Source organism: Gossypium raimondii, chromosome 10 (genome assembly GCF_025698545.1).
Source record: "Gossypium raimondii isolate GPD5lz chromosome 10, ASM2569854v1, whole genome shotgun sequence".
Taxonomy (NCBI): Eukaryota; Viridiplantae; Streptophyta; class Magnoliopsida; order Malvales; family Malvaceae; genus Gossypium; species Gossypium raimondii.
This window is the reverse complement of record NC_068574.1, coordinates 4,349,001-4,367,018: the sequence shown is the minus strand read 5'-3', so window position 1 is coordinate 4,367,018 and position 18,018 is coordinate 4,349,001. Positions and strand designations below refer to the sequence as shown.

Sequence of the window (18,018 nt, the reverse complement as noted above, 5' to 3'; positions counted from 1 at the left end):
GATGTGAATTCTTAAGAATTGTTAGCACTGTTAAAATTTTTATTAAATTTAGATTCGTTAAAATGTTAAATTTTGTAACATGAACATTAAGTGAGTTTCTTTTATTCAAAATGCTACATCAACAAATTTAATAAAAAATTAATTTAAAAGGTAGAAGAAATAAATTACTAAAAATAAAAATAGGTAGATTAAAGTTTAAATATATAAAAACTACAAAAACCTTTAAGCAAAATATAATTATAATTTAATTAAGAAATAAATAACTAAGCCTGAATAACCATACTAGTTTAACTTATAAATCAAGAGAGAAAGGAAAGCCTGTAGAGTATAACCAACTTCCACCAGAAATGAACTCGCCGGCAGTATACGATTGAGCCTCACTTTCATTAGTGATCACCTTGTGTCCATCCCATTTCACTCTAGCATGAGTTCCGGCAGATGCCCCGGTGTTCTGGTACTCGCCATAGAACAATGTCTTCAAGGCAAAACTCCCATTCCAGTCGTGCCACCCTGCAGGGTGGATCACATCACTAATGTCCGATTGCAGTATCACGGTCCTTGAATATTCCTTCCAGGGCCTGCCGAGATACGTCGGGAATTTGTTCTTAACGCTCTGCAAGTCAGAGGTGGCACCTATTCTACATTTCTGAAAAACAATTCCGGTGTTTTGGTTGCGGTCAGTCCTGCCTTGTGCTGTCACCATGTTTTTCTGCCCTCTGTGGGGTCTTCGAGCACGGATGTCGCAGTTTTGGAATACCGCCGCTGCATTGCCGAAGATAAAATCAACGGTTCCTGTTATGAGGCAATTTACAAAGAATTGTCTTTGGGAGTGAACATAGAGAGTGTCTTGGTATGCTATCATGTTGCATTGATAGAATGCTGTAAGATCAGCGCTGACACGGAGGGCAACGGCTTGGTGCTTGGACGGACCGGCGGTGTTCTCGAACGTTATGTCTCGAGCAAGGAACCCTTCACCGGCCACAGCTACAACCACAAGCAGAACACCAATATTGATCAATATTTGTATATTCATACAATACTAGTAAATAATAAGGACTTACCAACGGTGGCAGAGCGGAAAGTTGTACTACCATCGACCACGTTCCTTTTTCCGGTGATGACCGTTCTACTTCTTCCATCTCCAATGAACATTATGTTAGTCTTATTACTGGGGATTTCCACGTTTTCTCTATAGACACCTGCTTTGATTCTAATGATATATCTTTTCCTGCTGTTTACCGGTGCTTTGGCCACCGCTTCCGACACTGTTTTGTAGTCTCCGCTACCATCTGCGACCACAACCACGTTAGGGATCACCGAAGACGATCGAAGCCTACGCCGGTCTCCAGTGGACAACCACCTTGGCCAGCCAATGCCATTTCCTTCCTCCTCGAGCTTCCTGTTTGATCTCTTGATGAGCATCTCGTTTGCAATATCCTCGTCCGTCATGTTCTTGATCATTGCAAGCGCATTGCTGCACATCTTCTCAACATACTTCTCACCATCAATCAGGGCTTTACGGACTTCCTTATCGGCATTTTTATGAGAGAAACCATCCAAGCAAGTTTCTTGGTTGGTCATGGCGGCACTTATCAGTGTCTTGAGATCATCCGCATGTTGAGTCAATGGTTTCTTGTAAGGATACCCATGCAGATCCTCAACAGCTTGGTGAAGCTCGTCCAGGGTCTCATTTATGGTCTCCAAACAATCGTGGAGAGCAGTAACTCCGCGCTCAGTGAGTCCCTTTCGAGCCAACAGCTTCTTGATTTTGTAGAAGTTGTGTTCAACGGCGCTGGCCGTGATGTTCAGTGACAATCTGATGACGTCCTTTTTGCGGGTAACCTTTTTGGCGGCGGCGGCAGCAACGGCTGAGAAGCATAAATCAGGGTAGAATGTGCTGCTACAAGCAGATTTCACTATGGCATGATGGGATTCATTGGTTTCATCGAATTTATTTCGTGAATTCTCTTTCGCAACAATGCCGATTAATGCAGCAACAATCACTAAACATGCTAAAACTGCCAAGAAAATTTTCTTGTGCCTTTTGGTGGAGGAAATGTGTTTGGCAGAATCGAAATTTTTGGTTAAAATTTCCTTGGATTCGTTCATTTTCCTCGGCTACTAGAAAAAGAGACAAGAAAAGATTTATGGACTACAAAGCAGGATTGGAAATGGAAGGGTGCAGTGAAGAGAAATGGAAGCTTGGCGGGAGGATTTATAGAGGTCTGTCCGCAGATTTAAAAAAAAAAATCAGTAATTTAAATTTTAAAATTTTTGATGAATACTGAATATTATATGATAAGCAGATAAATTTTATCTTCTTTTTATTTTCAAATTACAATTTTTATAAAAAAATAATTATCAATATTAAATTTTCAATAAATATATTATTTTCATTGCTTTAAAAAATTTATCCTTTTTTTATTTTCCATTTTCTTTTCTATATCATCATCAATTGTTTCCCATAAGATTCATAACAATATTAACAATAAAAGCGGCCAACAACATATGCTTATGATAATAATTATTTGAACTGCAAAAGAAAATCTCGATTGAAAAAAAATACATTTATTATAACTTTTGTCACGTCTGTCTGTGTATATGCAATATCTAATAAATATGTCTGTATGGAAACTATTAAAGAAAGGTTATAGTTTACATTAGGATTTATAAAATATGTAAATTTTATGGGTTCATGACAAATCTGTCAGTTTGTAAATGAATTTTTATTTTTTAAATTTAAAAGTTAGGATTAAATTGATACATTTTGTAAATACTGAGAATCAAATTTATTAATTTTTTTAGAATTAAAACTAAAATGATAAAATTGTAAACATTGAGGGCTAAATATATTGAATTTTTATATTTAGAATTAAATTGATGGGATGTATAAATATTAGAGGGCTAATTTTATAGTTTACCTATAAAAAATTTAACATTCAAGGACTAATTTCCATGTTTTGAAATGTATAAGGGCTAATTTGCTATTTTTTTCAATAGAATGACCAAAATGCAATCTACCCCTAAGTACAGGGGCTTCCGCGGTACTTTTACCAAAAAAATCACTTGGTTTTATGCTAAAATGGGAAAAAAGATTAGACATACATACATACATAACATGGATTTGATAGTTGATGCATGCTTGGCTATTTATAACCTTTTTTTGGTAATCTAAGAGCTGTACATCACAAATTGGTTCTTTTTCTAATGACCAAGGGCCATAAAGCTCTTACTCTACATTAGCAGACAATGTAACAGAGACAAAACTACATGTCTTAGAGATCTTGGTAATGTAGGTACATACAGACAACAGTATATCTAAAACCAACTACAGTAAAAGCTTCAATTTTGCAGAAAATCATGAACTGTTGATTTGAATGGCGAGGGTTTAGTTTACTTGTTCTGTATAGGATTTGAAGTGCTTGGAGGTATTCTCCTGAAGCTGGAACCAACCAGTTTCTGAGGATTTCTCTTGTGATCAGCTCGCAAGTTTCCAAGACCCTGAGAAGATGAACCCTTAGCCTTGTTTGAAGCTGTTGAAGCATGAGCTGTATTAACCCCAGTAGATAGAAATAAAGAAAGTAAGAGAAGAAGAGTAAGAACAGCCAGTGCTGGACTAGTGTTTGATTTCATGGCTGTGTTAAAATGTTAGGAATCCTTGTTCATTTAGTGAAACAAAGTTGTTTGATGTTTTGGTTTCTTTCTCCCAATCTTGATGCTTATAAAGTCGTAGAAAATTAAAATTTTAAAGTGAGATATCATGTGCAGTTCAGTAGTGGTTTTATTTTTTGTTCAGACTTCAGAGGGTTCATGTGACTAGGCAGGTTATTTTTGACTAATTTTGTTGTTTGTTTGTCTTGGGGAGATAAAAGTGATTGGTTTTATATTGTTAAATGGTAATGTTGGATCTGTATAGTTGAAAAAGAAAATTACAGGTAAAACAGCTGTTGGGAAGATATGCAAAATATGATATTAGTTAATGTAGCGGCTGGTCTTGTTTCTCCATTAGTGGAACTGTATCAGACTTGGTACTTGGTGCTGGTCAGACTTGTCTGTCAGTGGTTCGGTGCTAATCTCTCTCACACACACATATATACTATAACTAACAGTTTAGTAACCAAGCCTAAATTCTCGTAATTCGTCATCATAAATTGTTAAACACAGTTATGGGTAAATTATTAAAATAGTCTTTTTTATTTTTCTCGGGTTACATTTTAGTCACTTATATTTGAAATATTATGTTTTAGTGACTTACGTTATCGTGTTGTAATATTTTATTCACTAAACGTTAATTGTTGTTAACGTGTAATAGTAAACTAACGTGATACGTTAAATCATTATTTCAAACAAAATTTTAGGTTAAATTATACAATTGATCCCTATATTTTTTTCATTTTAACAATTTAAAATTTTTTCTTTTACGTTGAAAGAGATGAAGAATGGAGGAAAATAGAGGGAGAAGAAGAGAATGGAAAATAAAGAAAAAAAAAAGAAGGTTAAAAGAACATAAAAAAATTGCTCAAAACGAAAAAATATGAGGACCAATTGTATAATTTAACCTAAAATTTTCGTTTGAAATGATGATTGTAGTGCTACATCAGCCTATTGTTACAACACGTTAACGATAATTAACGACTAAGTGACTAAAACATTACAACACGTTAATGTAAGTGACTAAAACATAATATTTCAAAAATAATTAACTAAAATATAATCTGAGAGAAACATAAGTGATTATTTTAATAGTTTATCCCACATTTATCAAGTTATAGAAAACACAATTTTATTTTCAAATTATTACCTAAAATAATATTTAAATAAATCATAAATCATTCCTCTTCCAATTTTACTCTATAGTTTTTAATAAAAATAATTTATTATGATCAACTAATTAAATATAAGAAAAAATCTTTAAAATCAGATAATGATATTTAAAGTAATATTAAATTATTATTGTTCAATTTTTTAAAATATTAATAACATATGACGTAATTTTAATATTATTGTGAACCAATAGTCAATAATTGACTAAGTATTGGTCAAAAATTTAATAAATGACTTGCATCAAGGTACTCACAACTTTTATATTTAGACAAGTTTGGAATTTACTATTATATTGATTTAAAATTGGTTTAAATGGAAAACTAATCTCATGATAATATTGAATCAATATTCAAACTGAAGCTCATATGTCCGTAGAAAATTCAACATATTCTTAGAGAAGAAAATAAAATCGTTGATAGTATTGTTGAAACGATCCGTGACAAAAGTAATGTGTTAAGATTGATAGAGGATCCTATTCCGATGTGTTATACTTAATGTTTATCTTTTGATTTGCATTTCTTTCACCAAGAAAAAAATATTGAATTCAAATTTATGGGATTGATTTAAATTAAATTGCAATAAATTCCATAATATTTGTTTAAAAACAAAATTATTTGAGTGATTAATTAAAAATTAAATACTAAAATTAATTATAAAAAATAAATGAGAAAAAATGTTAAAGTTGATCAAATTCTAATCATCATAAGTGTTTAAGATTTATTTAGATGTTTTTAAAAACTAAAAATAATTAAAATTTTAAAAATTATTTTATTTAAATTTAAATAAAATCTACCGAAAAAGGTAACTAATCTTACCTTCTAAATAATGAATATCTTTAGATCATTTTAACAATACAAAAATAAAATGCCCGTTGTTTTAGTTGGTTTGTTATTATTTGGAAATGAAATATGTTGCTATTTTATTTCTGTATTACATGATAGCAAAATAGATTTTTATTTACAAACACGTATTTTATAATTTTATAATTTTATACTAATTATAATTTATTTATTTTTGGTTTTGGATGCAATAAATTAGTTTAAGGTAATTTTCTATTTGAAGCACTTATTTACGATTTGGATAAATTATTTTTTACTCATCCCTTTTAATTTTTAAGTTATTCCATGTTTTTTTAAATTATAATTTTGTACCTCAAATATAAAGTTGATTTTAAATAATTTCTCTTTATTTTAATACTTTACTTATTTGAATTAAATTAAATTAATGAATATTAAATTGTTAAGTTTAAAATCTAGGTTTTTCTTAAGGACACATATTAATACCATTTCTCAAACAAATTTATGTTTTTCAAATATAATAAGAGTTAATTACATTTATTGATTAAAGTAGAGTAAAGATAAATATAAAATTATAAAAATCAAATATTAACAATTTAACATTAAAATAAATTAATTTAACAATATATATAAATTAAATGATATGTAAGAAATTATTAATAACATTATTTACATTATAATATGTTAACATTAATAATGAATTATTGTATTATTTTAATATTAAATATTTATAAATTAAATAATATTAATATAATAGATTCCAAATTAGTTAAATATTTTTAAAAATATTTTATAATTGATTCTAAATTTAATATATACAATTGACTCATGCATCACATGAGAATACAAACTAGTTATATTTCTAACATTGCGAAGATTATTTCCACTTTTTAGGTTTTTTACATTAATAATACGAAAAATATTACAAAAACGAGGTGAAAAGTAAATTATTTACAAGAATGAGTCATTTTAAACAGTAAAATGTGGTGCCGCCAATGTGTTAGACCACACCACTTATAAAAATGATATTTTAATAATAATAATAATAATAATAATAATAATAATAATAATTGAATTTTAAAATGAGTCTCCTCAACCAGGTGGCGGCACCGGCACCCTTTTTTTCTAACAGCTCTTTTAACTTCTTCTATTTTATGTTTTGAAAATAAATTTTATATTTTATTAATTTTATATTTATAATTTTATTTTATTTAATAAAATGGCTAAATTATTTTAATTTCATAATTTTAAAATTTTAAAATTTTGAATATTTAAGATAAGGATCAAATTGGTAAATTTTCGGTAAATTATTTTTTTAAATTTAAGTTTTTAGTTTTAATATTTTATATTTAAAAGTTATAATGATAAAATATTAAAAATAAAATTATGAAAATAAAAAACTTAACCATTTTTATTAAATAAAATAAAATTAGAAAAATTAGAAAATATAAATATAAAATTAATAAAATATAAAATTTATATTGAAAATATAAAAAAGGCTACTGAAAAGGGGTGCTACCCTAATTTGCAACACCCTTTTAAATTCAAATATTTTATTTTATTTTTATTAAAATATTATTTTATAAATCGGGTTATATTGACGTCACCATTTTTACTATTTAAAATCACTTATTCTAGTAATTAATCTGTTTTTCACTTTATATTTATATTATTAATGCCCCATTACCCACGCTATAATAAACAAAAAAAGAAAAAAGTTATTCTTCAAAAAAAAAAAAAAAAGTTAAATATAAAACCTCTCATCTGCTTATTTGTATTTATAATAATTACTTGATTGATCTAAGATATGATCCTTAAATCTTATCAATTTTATTTTTATTTTTTAGAAAATATGTTTTCAATAAAAAATGTCATTTTTCTTTTCAAATAATTACATATATGTATATTTTACTCCCATCCTATTTGATTTATATTGCATAAGATATAAAATTATTTAACTATTAAATATTGACATGTCATTCACACAATAATTTACATATATGTCATATTCATAAAATTTAAAATATTAATTTTATTCATTTTGAGGTGATTTGATTAAAAATATAAATTTAAGAACTAAAAAATAAAAAAATTAAATAAAAAGCTAAAATATATTTTTTACAAAGCTAAAATAATATATCAATCCAAAAGCAAACTTCAACTAAAATTTTATTTTTAATAATTTTTAATAATTTCAAATCCTCTTATTAAATTAAAATCGATAGTCAGAACAGCTCATTTTCCAATATTTGGAGACATAATCCAATTTTTGGACGCGTCAAAATAACAGTAATAGCAGTAATTGTACGTTACGGTACAAGCATATAAAGCAAAAGCCAATAACGAGCGTCAAAATAACCGTCCCCTCTGACCCCTCTCGCCATCTCTCTCCGTTAGATTTTTTACTCTTTTATTAATTTCCAATCTCTCTCTCTCTCTCTCTCTTCTGTTCATCGTTCCTTTTCTTATTCTAATTCCATAAAATAACCTCATTCCCCCGGTAATTCTATATTTTTTAAGAACAAAATGTTCTCTTTAATTTCGTTTTTACTTTCGATTTTGGAATGATTTATTAAAACTTCTTTATTGTATGAATTCCGGTATTGTAAGATCGATCTCCTTTTTATTGATTTTTTTTGTTAGGTTTTATTAGGGAGATCCTGATTTAGACTTTTACGTTAAACTTAGTTTAATTGATCATCGAAATTAGTCATTCAATCAATTTATTAGTTTCTCTGTTTATTAATTGATTACGGTTCTGGTAATTCTGTTCCCAGTTCAAACTATTGTTTTTATAAGAAACAAAAAAAAATGAAAATTAGAACCCTTAGGTAAAATTTTAGTTAGGATAAATTCTGTTGTTATATTAATCAGCTGTAAATTAAAGTAACTTAAGAAGAAAAATTACAAATGTATGTTGCTTTGGATTCTTGAGGTCTTTGATTACTCGATAATTTCACTGGATCATGTTTCTTTTAATAAGCCGATTTGCTTGCTTATTTGCATCTTTAGGTAGAGGATTTTAGTCAAATGGTTGTGGAATATATTGCATAGTTTTCTGTTTGACTATTTGTTCTTTTTTTTTGTTTTTTTTCCTCTATTTTGTGTCAGTAAATAGTTTTAATTTAAAAGTTGAACGAACAAAACAGAGGGTGGGGTTTTATTTGGTTGTGGCTAAGACTGTCTTTTTAGGTTTCAAGGAATGGCAGAGAAATCGTGCATTAAGCGCCTTCAGAAAGAATACAGAGCACTTTGTAAGGTATTGTTTTCTCTCTGTATTTCCTGCAATTCCTTTTATTGTTACCCATGCTTTTTATATGAATTGCTGAATGCTGGAAATGCTTAGCTGTTGTAGAAGTCTTGTTAATATTATATAGTTAAACTTTCAGTCATTCTTGTCAGTGCAATTTTCAAAGTATTCACGTCTGTGTGATTTATATACTCCTTTTTTGAATAAAAGGAAAATTTATGTCTCTGTTACCCTGTCCATGAGGCTTGTTACTGCAGAGCTTGCATCAGTGGTGATTGGACTGGAAATTTAGTTTTGTATGATATGGTAGTCTATTATCTGTTTTGTTTGGTATATCAATCAGCAGTTCAGCATTATGCTTAACTAACTTTGAATTTTTTTTTTTCAAAAAAGAAAGTTGGATATCTTTTCACTCCCTTCATTAATAAATTCGATAAGAAAATATGTTGATGCGAGAATGTGAAATTGTTATTAGTTTAACTTAATTCTATTTTTTTTTCAGATAATTTTAACAGTTATTCTATGAACTTATAGGAACCAGTTTCTCATGTTGTTGCTCGTCCATCCCCAAGTGACATTCTCGAATGGCGTAAGTTTATTGAATCTTCCTCTATCTCTTTTCTTTAGATAAAGCTCCATATACTCTAATACTAATGTGAAATCATCTTCTATAACAACAAGGAATTCGCATGCTATCCTAAGATTTTAGCCTTATAAAAGAATGAAAATGATTGTTTTCATGTTTTCCCAAGCTATCAGAGTGATTCATATTAACCTAACTGTTGCTTAATTATTTATAGGGATCTCAGTTGAGATTCAAGTTTATAAAGCTTCCTGCTAGCTAAGTTGTGGACTGTAAGTTTGTGCCTGAGTGTGCAAAAGGCACTAAGTTGTGGACTGTAAGTTTGTGCCTGAGTGTGCAAAAGGCACTTGTTCATTTAGCAGACTTATGGAATAATTGTACAATGAGCTAGACTCCAATCTCTGTTGTCTTATAATCTTATTTTAAACATATCTAATTAAAACTTCAAGAAATTGACTTTATGGAATTTGAAGTCGGCCTTAATTTGATTAGTTAATTTTCTTGCAAGGGAGTTCCGATATTATAATGATCAGTAGATGGCATGTTATTCTTATGCTCATGCAGTTGAATGATAAAATCGGCTTGTTTTCTAGTTATTCCTAATGTTGGACTTGTAATCCAAGCTTCGCTAGTCTTTTTACACTGAATTGAGGTTGCAGCCCTGGTTGATTATGATTAAATTAATTTGAGCTTCTTTATCTAAGTTATAGTGCTGATGTAGTAGATTTTATGGACTTCATCTAATTTTTCTGCTTCACTCTTTCAGATTATGTGCTGGAAGGGAGTGAAGGAACACCTTTTGCAGGTTGGCTAGTTTATCCCATGATAGCTTGTGATTGATTTTATCTCACTCATTGTTGTGTCTGGAAGCAGCTATATGATGCCGCTATCTTTGTTCTTTTTCTTGTCTTTCTTTTCTTTTTTCTTTTTCCTTTAATTTGATTTGCTAAGGTGGATATTACTATGGAAAGATCAAGTTCCCTCCTGAGTATCCCTACAAACCTCCTGGAATCACGTATGTAGTTTTTTGCGGTTTTGATCTTTACAAACTTTATGATAGAAAACACACAACTCTTTCTGACATCAAATTAAAATTTTCTTTCATGTAGCATGATCACCCCCAATGGACGGTTTATGACACAGAAGAAAATATGCTTGTCCATGAGTGATTGTAAGTCTTTTGAAGATTAACTTAGATATTCCTTTTTATGTATATCCTTATAAATGATTCCCTTTTAACCTTGTTCATGTACTTTTTCAGTTCATCCAGAAAGTTGGAATCCAATGTGGTCTGTATCAAGGTACAGGATTTCAGTCTAATTGCATTTTTTCCTGCGCCATATTTTCAAGCACTTATACTTGTCACAGAGTATTTTGACATGTGAAACAATTGTCAAATGTTGATAAATGCTTTTTTATTTTATAATGCAGCATACTCACAGGGCTTCTATCTTTCATGGTGAGACTTGGAGTCTTTCTTGTTTCTTAATTCACTTAAATAGCAGTTTTGATAAGCTGCAGGTTCTACTTGCTTGCATTGGGAATATGCCCTTAACCCAAGCTGCCTTTTTCTTTTATAGATGGATAACAGTCCTACCACTGGCAGTGTAAACACTACAGCTGCTGAGAAGCAACGCCTGGCAAAAACATCCCTTTCTTTTAATTGTAAAAAGTAAGTTTATTATTATTTTCAAAAAAAGAGCAAGTTTATTGCTTTGCCTGCGTGGATTTTTTTCTTTCCATTTTTCTGTTTTTGAGGATCTAGGGCTCTTCAAATTAGTTTTACCTATTTTCTGCTACTATGAATGTGCTTTCACTCCTGTTAATGTTGTGCTTTTGAAGCTAAATTTACTAGCATTGGCTGAATTCTACATTGTTATTAGCTAAGTAGTTGCACATGATGTTAAAAGTGTTAAGTTGCATTAGTAATTTGCTTCTAGCTAGATCTTGGCACACTTCCAGTTGTACTTCCCTTTTTTCTTTCTTTTCAATTTATATTTTAAACTGTGTGTGGTTAGTATGAGGAAAATATTGCCATAGTTTTGTTTTCTGAACTTCTCTTGGGAATTCCTTTTCAAAATTGAGAAACACAACCTGTCTTTCTATGGCAGCCCGACATTCAGAAAATTGTTTCCAGAGTATGTCGATAGGTACAAGAAGCAGCAGCAGCTCATTTCAGAGCATTCCTCACCTGAATCACCTCAAGGAGAAAATTCAAAACCCAAGACGGAAAAACTTGTAGACTCTTCGGGGGAAGATGTTAAAAAAGTCATTCCAAGAAGAAAACAGCCGTTCCCAACATGGATGATGCTGTTGCTAGTTTCCGTCTTTGGAATCGTGATGGCATTGCCGTTGCTTCAACTTTAGTATGAACTGGGGTACAACACGGCAAAATTCGGTTATGGTTAGTGATATATACAGTGTCTAGTTGAGGGAATCCTCTTTCAATGCTCCTTAGGGTTGTGATGTTCTGAAAACAATGTATAGGGGAGTTTGATACAAGATTCCTAGGAGAGTAAGTTGGATCTTGACTGATTATTTCTTCTATGTGAAGTTGGTGTTGGTAATTTAACGAGTGAGATTGAAAAAAATACATGGCTTGAAATGTTGGTCGATTTTTAGTTCGACTGTCATAATTTTTATACTTTTATCCTCTTTATACTCTGAAATTAGCACACTATATTTACCGAATTATTCCTCATTGCATATTAAATTTTATTGATTAAATGAGTGTATTGATGACCAAATTTGAAGGAAAATACAAATATTATCAATTAAGAAAATTTAATTTTTTACTTTTTGAGCACAAAAATTGAATCACACACTTCATTCAAGTATATGAACAAGATAATTTGAGCATATTGTTTTACAAAGCAGGCACAACTTGGGATTAAAAGATAAAATAAAATTCGAAACAACGGAGCATTTTTCTTCCTCTCCTGTTATGTTAAACACTGACACCAGTATTTCCCTATCATCATTATACAGTCCATTTTTCGTTTTTGTATGAACAAAACACGCTCCTCATCTCTTGCTTCGTCTTCCTTTACTGGATTCTTTAAGTTTCGTTTGGATGGTTTTCACTAATAAAATCTCTGGGAATGCTTTAAATTTTCAGCTAAAATGGTGAGTGAAACTTCATACAGGTGGCAAGTTTTTATTTTTATTTTTTCTGTAAATAAATAAGCCCTGTAACGGTCAAAGCTGTTTTATGGTGCAATCAAATGTGAATATGTGTCAGAAACTTACCTAAAATTTCAGGGAGAACACTTCACCTCAGCCTTAATGAATACGTTTAAATTGAGCAAACACAAAATAATGATTATTATTCCTTTCCAATCTTTCTTTTTTAATTTTTATGTTGCTTCTTTGGTTAAAAAGTTGGTTAGCTGGCTACATATCTGCTGGTTTTGCAGTATCAGTTTTGGTTTTCCATTAAAAAATAATAATACTAATAATACAAAGGAATGAATTCACTTGGCTATCCACCCCATTGCTATACTTCACACATACCAAATATACATAAAAGTTGGAACTTGGGTTTAGTTAGTTCATGTATATATACATCTAATGTTTTAGCAAAAAGAAATGTGTACATGTAAAAGCTTCTGTCATTTCAACTACCAAAACCTTTTTGGATTTCCATAATCTCCAATTTAAGGGTTTGATGGGGTTTCAAGTTTGGTGGTTGGACCCTTTTGCCTTAGATGAAATCATCCAAGTGGTTGGAATTCAAAAGATATCATTTGCCTTCATTTCTCATTTCACCTTTCATTTCCTTGCATATATGAATAGCATTCATTTATGATCTGTATCAACCAATGCCCTTTCCGTTTTTTCTTCTTTTAATGAGGCTTATGTTGTAACTTAAATTTTTATTTCTTTTATAACTTACAGGAAACCATGAACAAATCTCCAGCACATCAGCAATATGAGACAAGTGATTGTTCTTATGAATTTGATCCTCAGGTGAACTTTTCACAGGTAAATACACAAACCCTTTTTTCTTTTTTTCTTTTTTGGTTCTCTTCCACTTTTCTCTTTGTGAATCATCTTCCAAGGATCTTTTTAACCATGAACAAAGCTGCCTCTTTGTGAAACAAATTTGTTTTGACTTGTTTGCTTCAAAATCAGAATTCCTGTTAAGGAATTATGTGATATGTTCATTTATCCGGTTTTGGCTTTCGACCCCTTTTCCTCCATCAGTTTCTAGAAGAAGCAAGACAACATGCAAGAGACATAAACTTGCAGCGGTCATCTTCATGTTCAGAGGAAGTGGGGAAGAAAAGGTTGGGAGCTGAGAAAAAGAGCAAGAAGTCATGGAGGATTTCACTCTTCTCATGGTGGAAAATTAACGGAAAGAGCAAACCTGGTTCGGATCCTGTCCATGTTCCTAATCCTTCCAAGCCAACTAAAGGTTATGGTTCGGGCCCATTGTGTAGAACCACAAGGGGAATCAAAACACGGCACCAGCGTCCATCATCAGGGCCAGTCTCCATCCTTTTCACCCCCACAAGGAAAATGGAGAATGAGGTGCCTTACATGAGTCTTGACCAGCCTAATGATCCTTATCATATCAACACCTATGGACCTGTTTATTTGGTAACATAGTGTATCAAATAGAGTGTACTTGACACGGGGTTTCTGCATTAGTTTAGCCAAGAAAAATGTTGCCCCACCTGCAAAAAACTAGGAAACTTTTGTGACATTGAATGAGGTAAGTAGTTGGATCTTTCAACAATATGAATCTCAGTTCTGAAAAAAGATACATGGTGGGACATTTGACGCAGGATTTTGTAAGTAGTAACTAGAACCAGCTCTCCTAGTTGTGGAAAATGATTTTTGTAGCCATTGAACTTCAAAGACTCAATGATGGTTACACCATACTAGCACCTATTGTTGCAGTTCAATTCTAATGCACATTTGGAAAATCTAACATAATCAGTAATAATCTAATAGCATAAATTATAAGGCAGAATAAGCAACAAAAGAGTTGCGGAATTGGATTAATAGCTTTACACTACAAGAATCCAAAGAAGCCATTGTTATACACATTTTGCAGGTGAAGAATTAAGATAGATTCTTTCCCCTCTTCAAAGACAGACATATCACCATTCCAAACATTTGTCTATTTCAGCAGCTTATATCATTAGTAAAACTGTTGTTTCCCAATAGAATCCCACAGTTTTCAAGGATGATAAGGGTGCAATTTGCTTATCTCAAACCATTTTCATGCTCAAGAAAATCAGTTCCAAATACTTAAAACAATCTATTTGGTAAACTTCAAGCATCAACTGAACAACTCCCTGAACTATTAGGAGCTACCCTTCTTTCCCTGCTTAAAAGTCTCTTCAAAGACCTTAATCTTGTAGGCATTGCAGACTTTGATTCTTCCTCTGGTGGATTCTCATTTCCATTCATTGGAACATCTATCACCAACATCCCTTCTTGCCTACTACTGGTAGATGCCATGGCAGAGGAACCAATAGAAGCGGATGATGCTGAAGAACCCTCATCCAAACAAGAACTACCGCTACTAACCTGCGTGTCATTACCCCAAAACAACACATTCGTAGGGAAACTAGGAGAATCTGTTGAATACCCAGAACCTGAACCATCATTTGGAGACTGAACATGAGCTTGAACATTGGTTTCATCAACAAGATGACTTGGATTCTCAAACTCACCCCCAATAACAATGGGGTTTCTACAAAGAGGACAAGTCGAGTGTGATTGAAACCACATATCAATACAATCAACGTGGAAACCATGGTTACATTTAGGAAGCAGCCTAGCTTTCTCTCCTTCTATAACCTCACATAAACAAACCGCACATTCAAGGCCTTCTTTAAACTCGTCTTGACGGAAAATTAACGCAGGGAGGGAACCGATAATTGTTGAATCAAGACCTTTACTTGTACGTTGAGGATGAGTAGTGTCTTGCCCTGGAGCAAAGACGAAACGGCGTCTGCTGCTACGGCGTGAAGGATGGGAAGTTGGTTCTTCATTGCGCCACCAAAACCATTTAGCATAAAGATGAAGACCAAGCACAAAAATCACCACTAAGAAGAGAACTATTATGCCAATGGCCATGATCTTCCCTGTTATCGCCACTGCTGTTGATTCATAGAACCCAGGCTTATCCATAGCTTTGAAAAAAAAAAGAAAAGAAATTTTGCAAAAATTAGATTTTTATAATTTTTATGGGTAAATAAATGACAACTAGCTTAATGAGAAACGGTCTAAAACTGCAGAACTCAACTGGGAGTTTTTTTTTCTTAAGCAAATGAGGGATACCCAAATGGGAAAAGCTCTAATTTTTTCCTCCTAAATCAACTAAAATTCAACACCAAAAGAAATTAATCAAAGAAATAAACAGAAATGGAAGGAAATGAGGGAAACCCCAGATGAGAAATGGGAATAAATTCTGAAAACCAAGATGTTGTTTAAGCAATGAAGACAAATTTTAAGAGGTGGGTTTTAAAGGGAGCAAGATAATGTATATAAAAGCTTGCAAGAGAATTCAAAGAAGGATCCCTAAAAGAAAATGACTATTTTGGGGACCTCAAAATCTTGAAAGAATCAAAGGAAAAATATAGATTCTTTTTAGGTATTTTGCTTTGAAAGAGATCAAAAAAGTAGGAGGTTGAGCTGAAGTGAAGAAGATGATGATTCTTGGTGTCCAACTTTATGACTCTTTTATTAATAGCCCTTTAACATGATAAGCTGTGTATGGGACACTTGTAATCCTACCATTTCTTCTTCCTTTTTTTCTTTAAAAAAAAAAGGATCTTCCTTTAAATTAATGTAAACCCTCATCCCTTATCAAAGCTCTGATCCCCATTTTATAGGAATTTCTTGCCACTAAATGACAATCAAAGTTTTAAACTTTTCTCAAATCCTTTTTTCTTGTTATGGTGTTGCTGAACTGAAAAATAATAAAAAAAAAAGAAATAATTTCCAAAAATTTTGTAGTTTAGAAGCAGAGCCGATCAACTACTCAACTAGAAAGATGAGATTTTCCACCACAATTAGTAGATTTGCAATGGCCATTTGAGGGGGTCTTTTGCCCACCACTACCTATAAAATTTCCAATCTTCACTTCCATTTGTCAATTTACCATCATACCTAAAGCCAGTTTCTGGGAGAAGGCTTCTACTTTGGACCACTTGGTTCATTTTTTTTCTTTACTTGCTTATATTTTAGGTGATGAAATAGCTACCTTGCTCCCATCTTCCCTTCCACCATTTCACCTCACAATTTTCATTTATACTATATGAGTCAACTGAATTAGTGATAATGCTTCAATAAAATCAATCTAATATCATATCAGGATGAAATTAAAAGTTTATAGTGAAAGCTAAAACCGAATAGAAAAAATTAGTTTTTATTAATTAAACTTTTCTAAAATTCAAAGGTCTAAAAGTCAATGTCAAAGAGACAATTTTACCAAATTCATATCCGGAATCATGGTTCATTACTAGTGTTTAAATCCGTATTCTCGCTTTAAAATTCAATATGCCTTACAATGCATCTAACATTTATCTAACCTTTATTGGTAAATTTTCTTATATTATAATTATAAACTTTTAAAAATTTTATTACGATGCATTCAAGATATTATTTTAAAAATATTTTTTTGCTTGTGATTGGTGATTATGTAAGTACTCATCTCACTGGTCTGATCTTTGTAAGTAGAGTATAAGAACTTTCCGGTGATTTTTATAACTCATCATCTTTAGGCCTCATAGTCAGGGGCAAAGGCAGAACAATTTTTCAAGGGGTCGAATGAAATTTTAATTTTTTATAATCTATATCTTTATCATTTTTAAAAGATTAAATCAATTTTTTTAATTTTAGGGAGACCAAAGTACAAATTTACCTTCACTAATTTTAAATTTTAAATTTTTAAAAAAAAAATTAAATAACAATTTTCCATTTTAGAAAAGTCGCAGCTCTGTCAGCCTGTTAAATTTGCCTCTGCTCATAGTGAACTATTGAGATAAATATGTCCAAAATTAATGTTTGTATGCACTGTGAAATTGGGAATTGATGAATAAAGTTTTATTATTTTTTAATGATTAAATTTAATGTAGGAAGTAATGTATCTAGAATCAAATTCCATTTCATCATAGCAATGGGAATGGAGGATATAAAAAGTGGGGGAAGATCCAAACACAAGCTTATTGCCAACCATTGAACTTGTAACAATGGGAGGCAAATAAAGGTGAAAATAGCTTCTGTGGTTTTAAATAAATAAATAAAAAAGGTACAAATATTTTATAGGTGAAAATTTAGACTTTTGTCGTGGCATTTACTGCTAAAAAACCATGCATATAGACCAGTACTAACCTTGGAGAAATACATCCAAGAAGAAAATCCCAGGTAAGTAAATAATATTTTTCTATGTATAAATATGAGATTATGAATATTAAAATTAGAAAGACATCTCTAAATATTGATGGTATGAACAAATGAAAAAAAATTATGGTGTGAATCACTGCACAAGAGTGTGGAGAAACCCATGGTGCAGTAGGGAGTCAACCCACCCTTTATATGACGGT

General features: G+C 31.3%; 4 protein-coding genes across 6 annotated transcripts; 2 read left to right on the top strand and 2 right to left on the bottom strand.

Moving 5' to 3' along the window:
• Positions 1-226: 226 nt before the first annotated feature.
• Positions 227-2,323, bottom strand: LOC105775078 (pectinesterase). Its single transcript, XM_012597615.2, has 2 exons — positions 1,062-2,323; positions 227-984 (listed from the first exon to the last, which is right to left on the bottom strand). Exons 1-2 carry the CDS (start codon positions 2,107-2,109, stop codon positions 293-295), a joined length of 1,740 nt encoding a protein of 579 aa, XP_012453069.1. The 5' UTR covers positions 2,110-2,323; the 3' UTR covers positions 227-292.
• A 5,653-nt stretch (positions 2,324-7,976) lies between these two features.
• Positions 7,977-12,123, top strand: LOC105777017 (ubiquitin-conjugating enzyme E2 34-like). Of its 3 annotated transcripts, none has more exons than XM_012600057.2 (10): positions 7,977-8,121; positions 8,814-8,880; positions 9,406-9,460; positions 10,221-10,259; positions 10,406-10,469; positions 10,564-10,625; positions 10,716-10,755; positions 10,886-10,913; positions 11,035-11,126; positions 11,566-12,123. In XM_012600057.2, exons 2-10 carry the CDS (start codon positions 8,824-8,826, stop codon positions 11,819-11,821), a joined length of 693 nt encoding a protein of 230 aa, XP_012455511.1. In that variant the 5' UTR covers positions 7,977-8,121; positions 8,814-8,823; the 3' UTR covers positions 11,822-12,123. The 3 variants fall into 3 exon arrangements, with proteins under 3 accessions (XP_012455511.1, XP_012455513.1, XP_052478699.1); XM_012600059.2 differs by having other exon boundaries at positions 7,985-8,121; positions 8,822-8,880; XM_052622739.1 differs by lacking the exon at positions 7,977-8,121 and adding an exon at positions 8,204-8,226.
• A 905-nt stretch (positions 12,124-13,028) lies between these two features.
• Positions 13,029-14,358, top strand: LOC105777018 (uncharacterized). Its single transcript, XM_012600061.2, has 3 exons — positions 13,029-13,178; positions 13,352-13,438; positions 13,661-14,358. The coding sequence occupies exons 1-3, from the start codon at positions 13,122-13,124 to the stop codon at positions 14,063-14,065; spliced, it is 549 nt and encodes a 182-aa protein (XP_012455515.1). The 5' UTR covers positions 13,029-13,121; the 3' UTR covers positions 14,066-14,358.
• An 89-nt stretch (positions 14,359-14,447) lies between these two features.
• Positions 14,448-16,203, bottom strand: LOC105777016 (RING-H2 finger protein ATL3). Its single transcript, XM_012600056.2, has one exon. The coding sequence runs from the start codon at positions 15,599-15,601 to the stop codon at positions 14,738-14,740; it is 864 nt and encodes a 287-aa protein (XP_012455510.1). The 5' UTR covers positions 15,602-16,203; the 3' UTR covers positions 14,448-14,737.
• Positions 16,204-18,018: the final 1,815 nt, after the last annotated feature.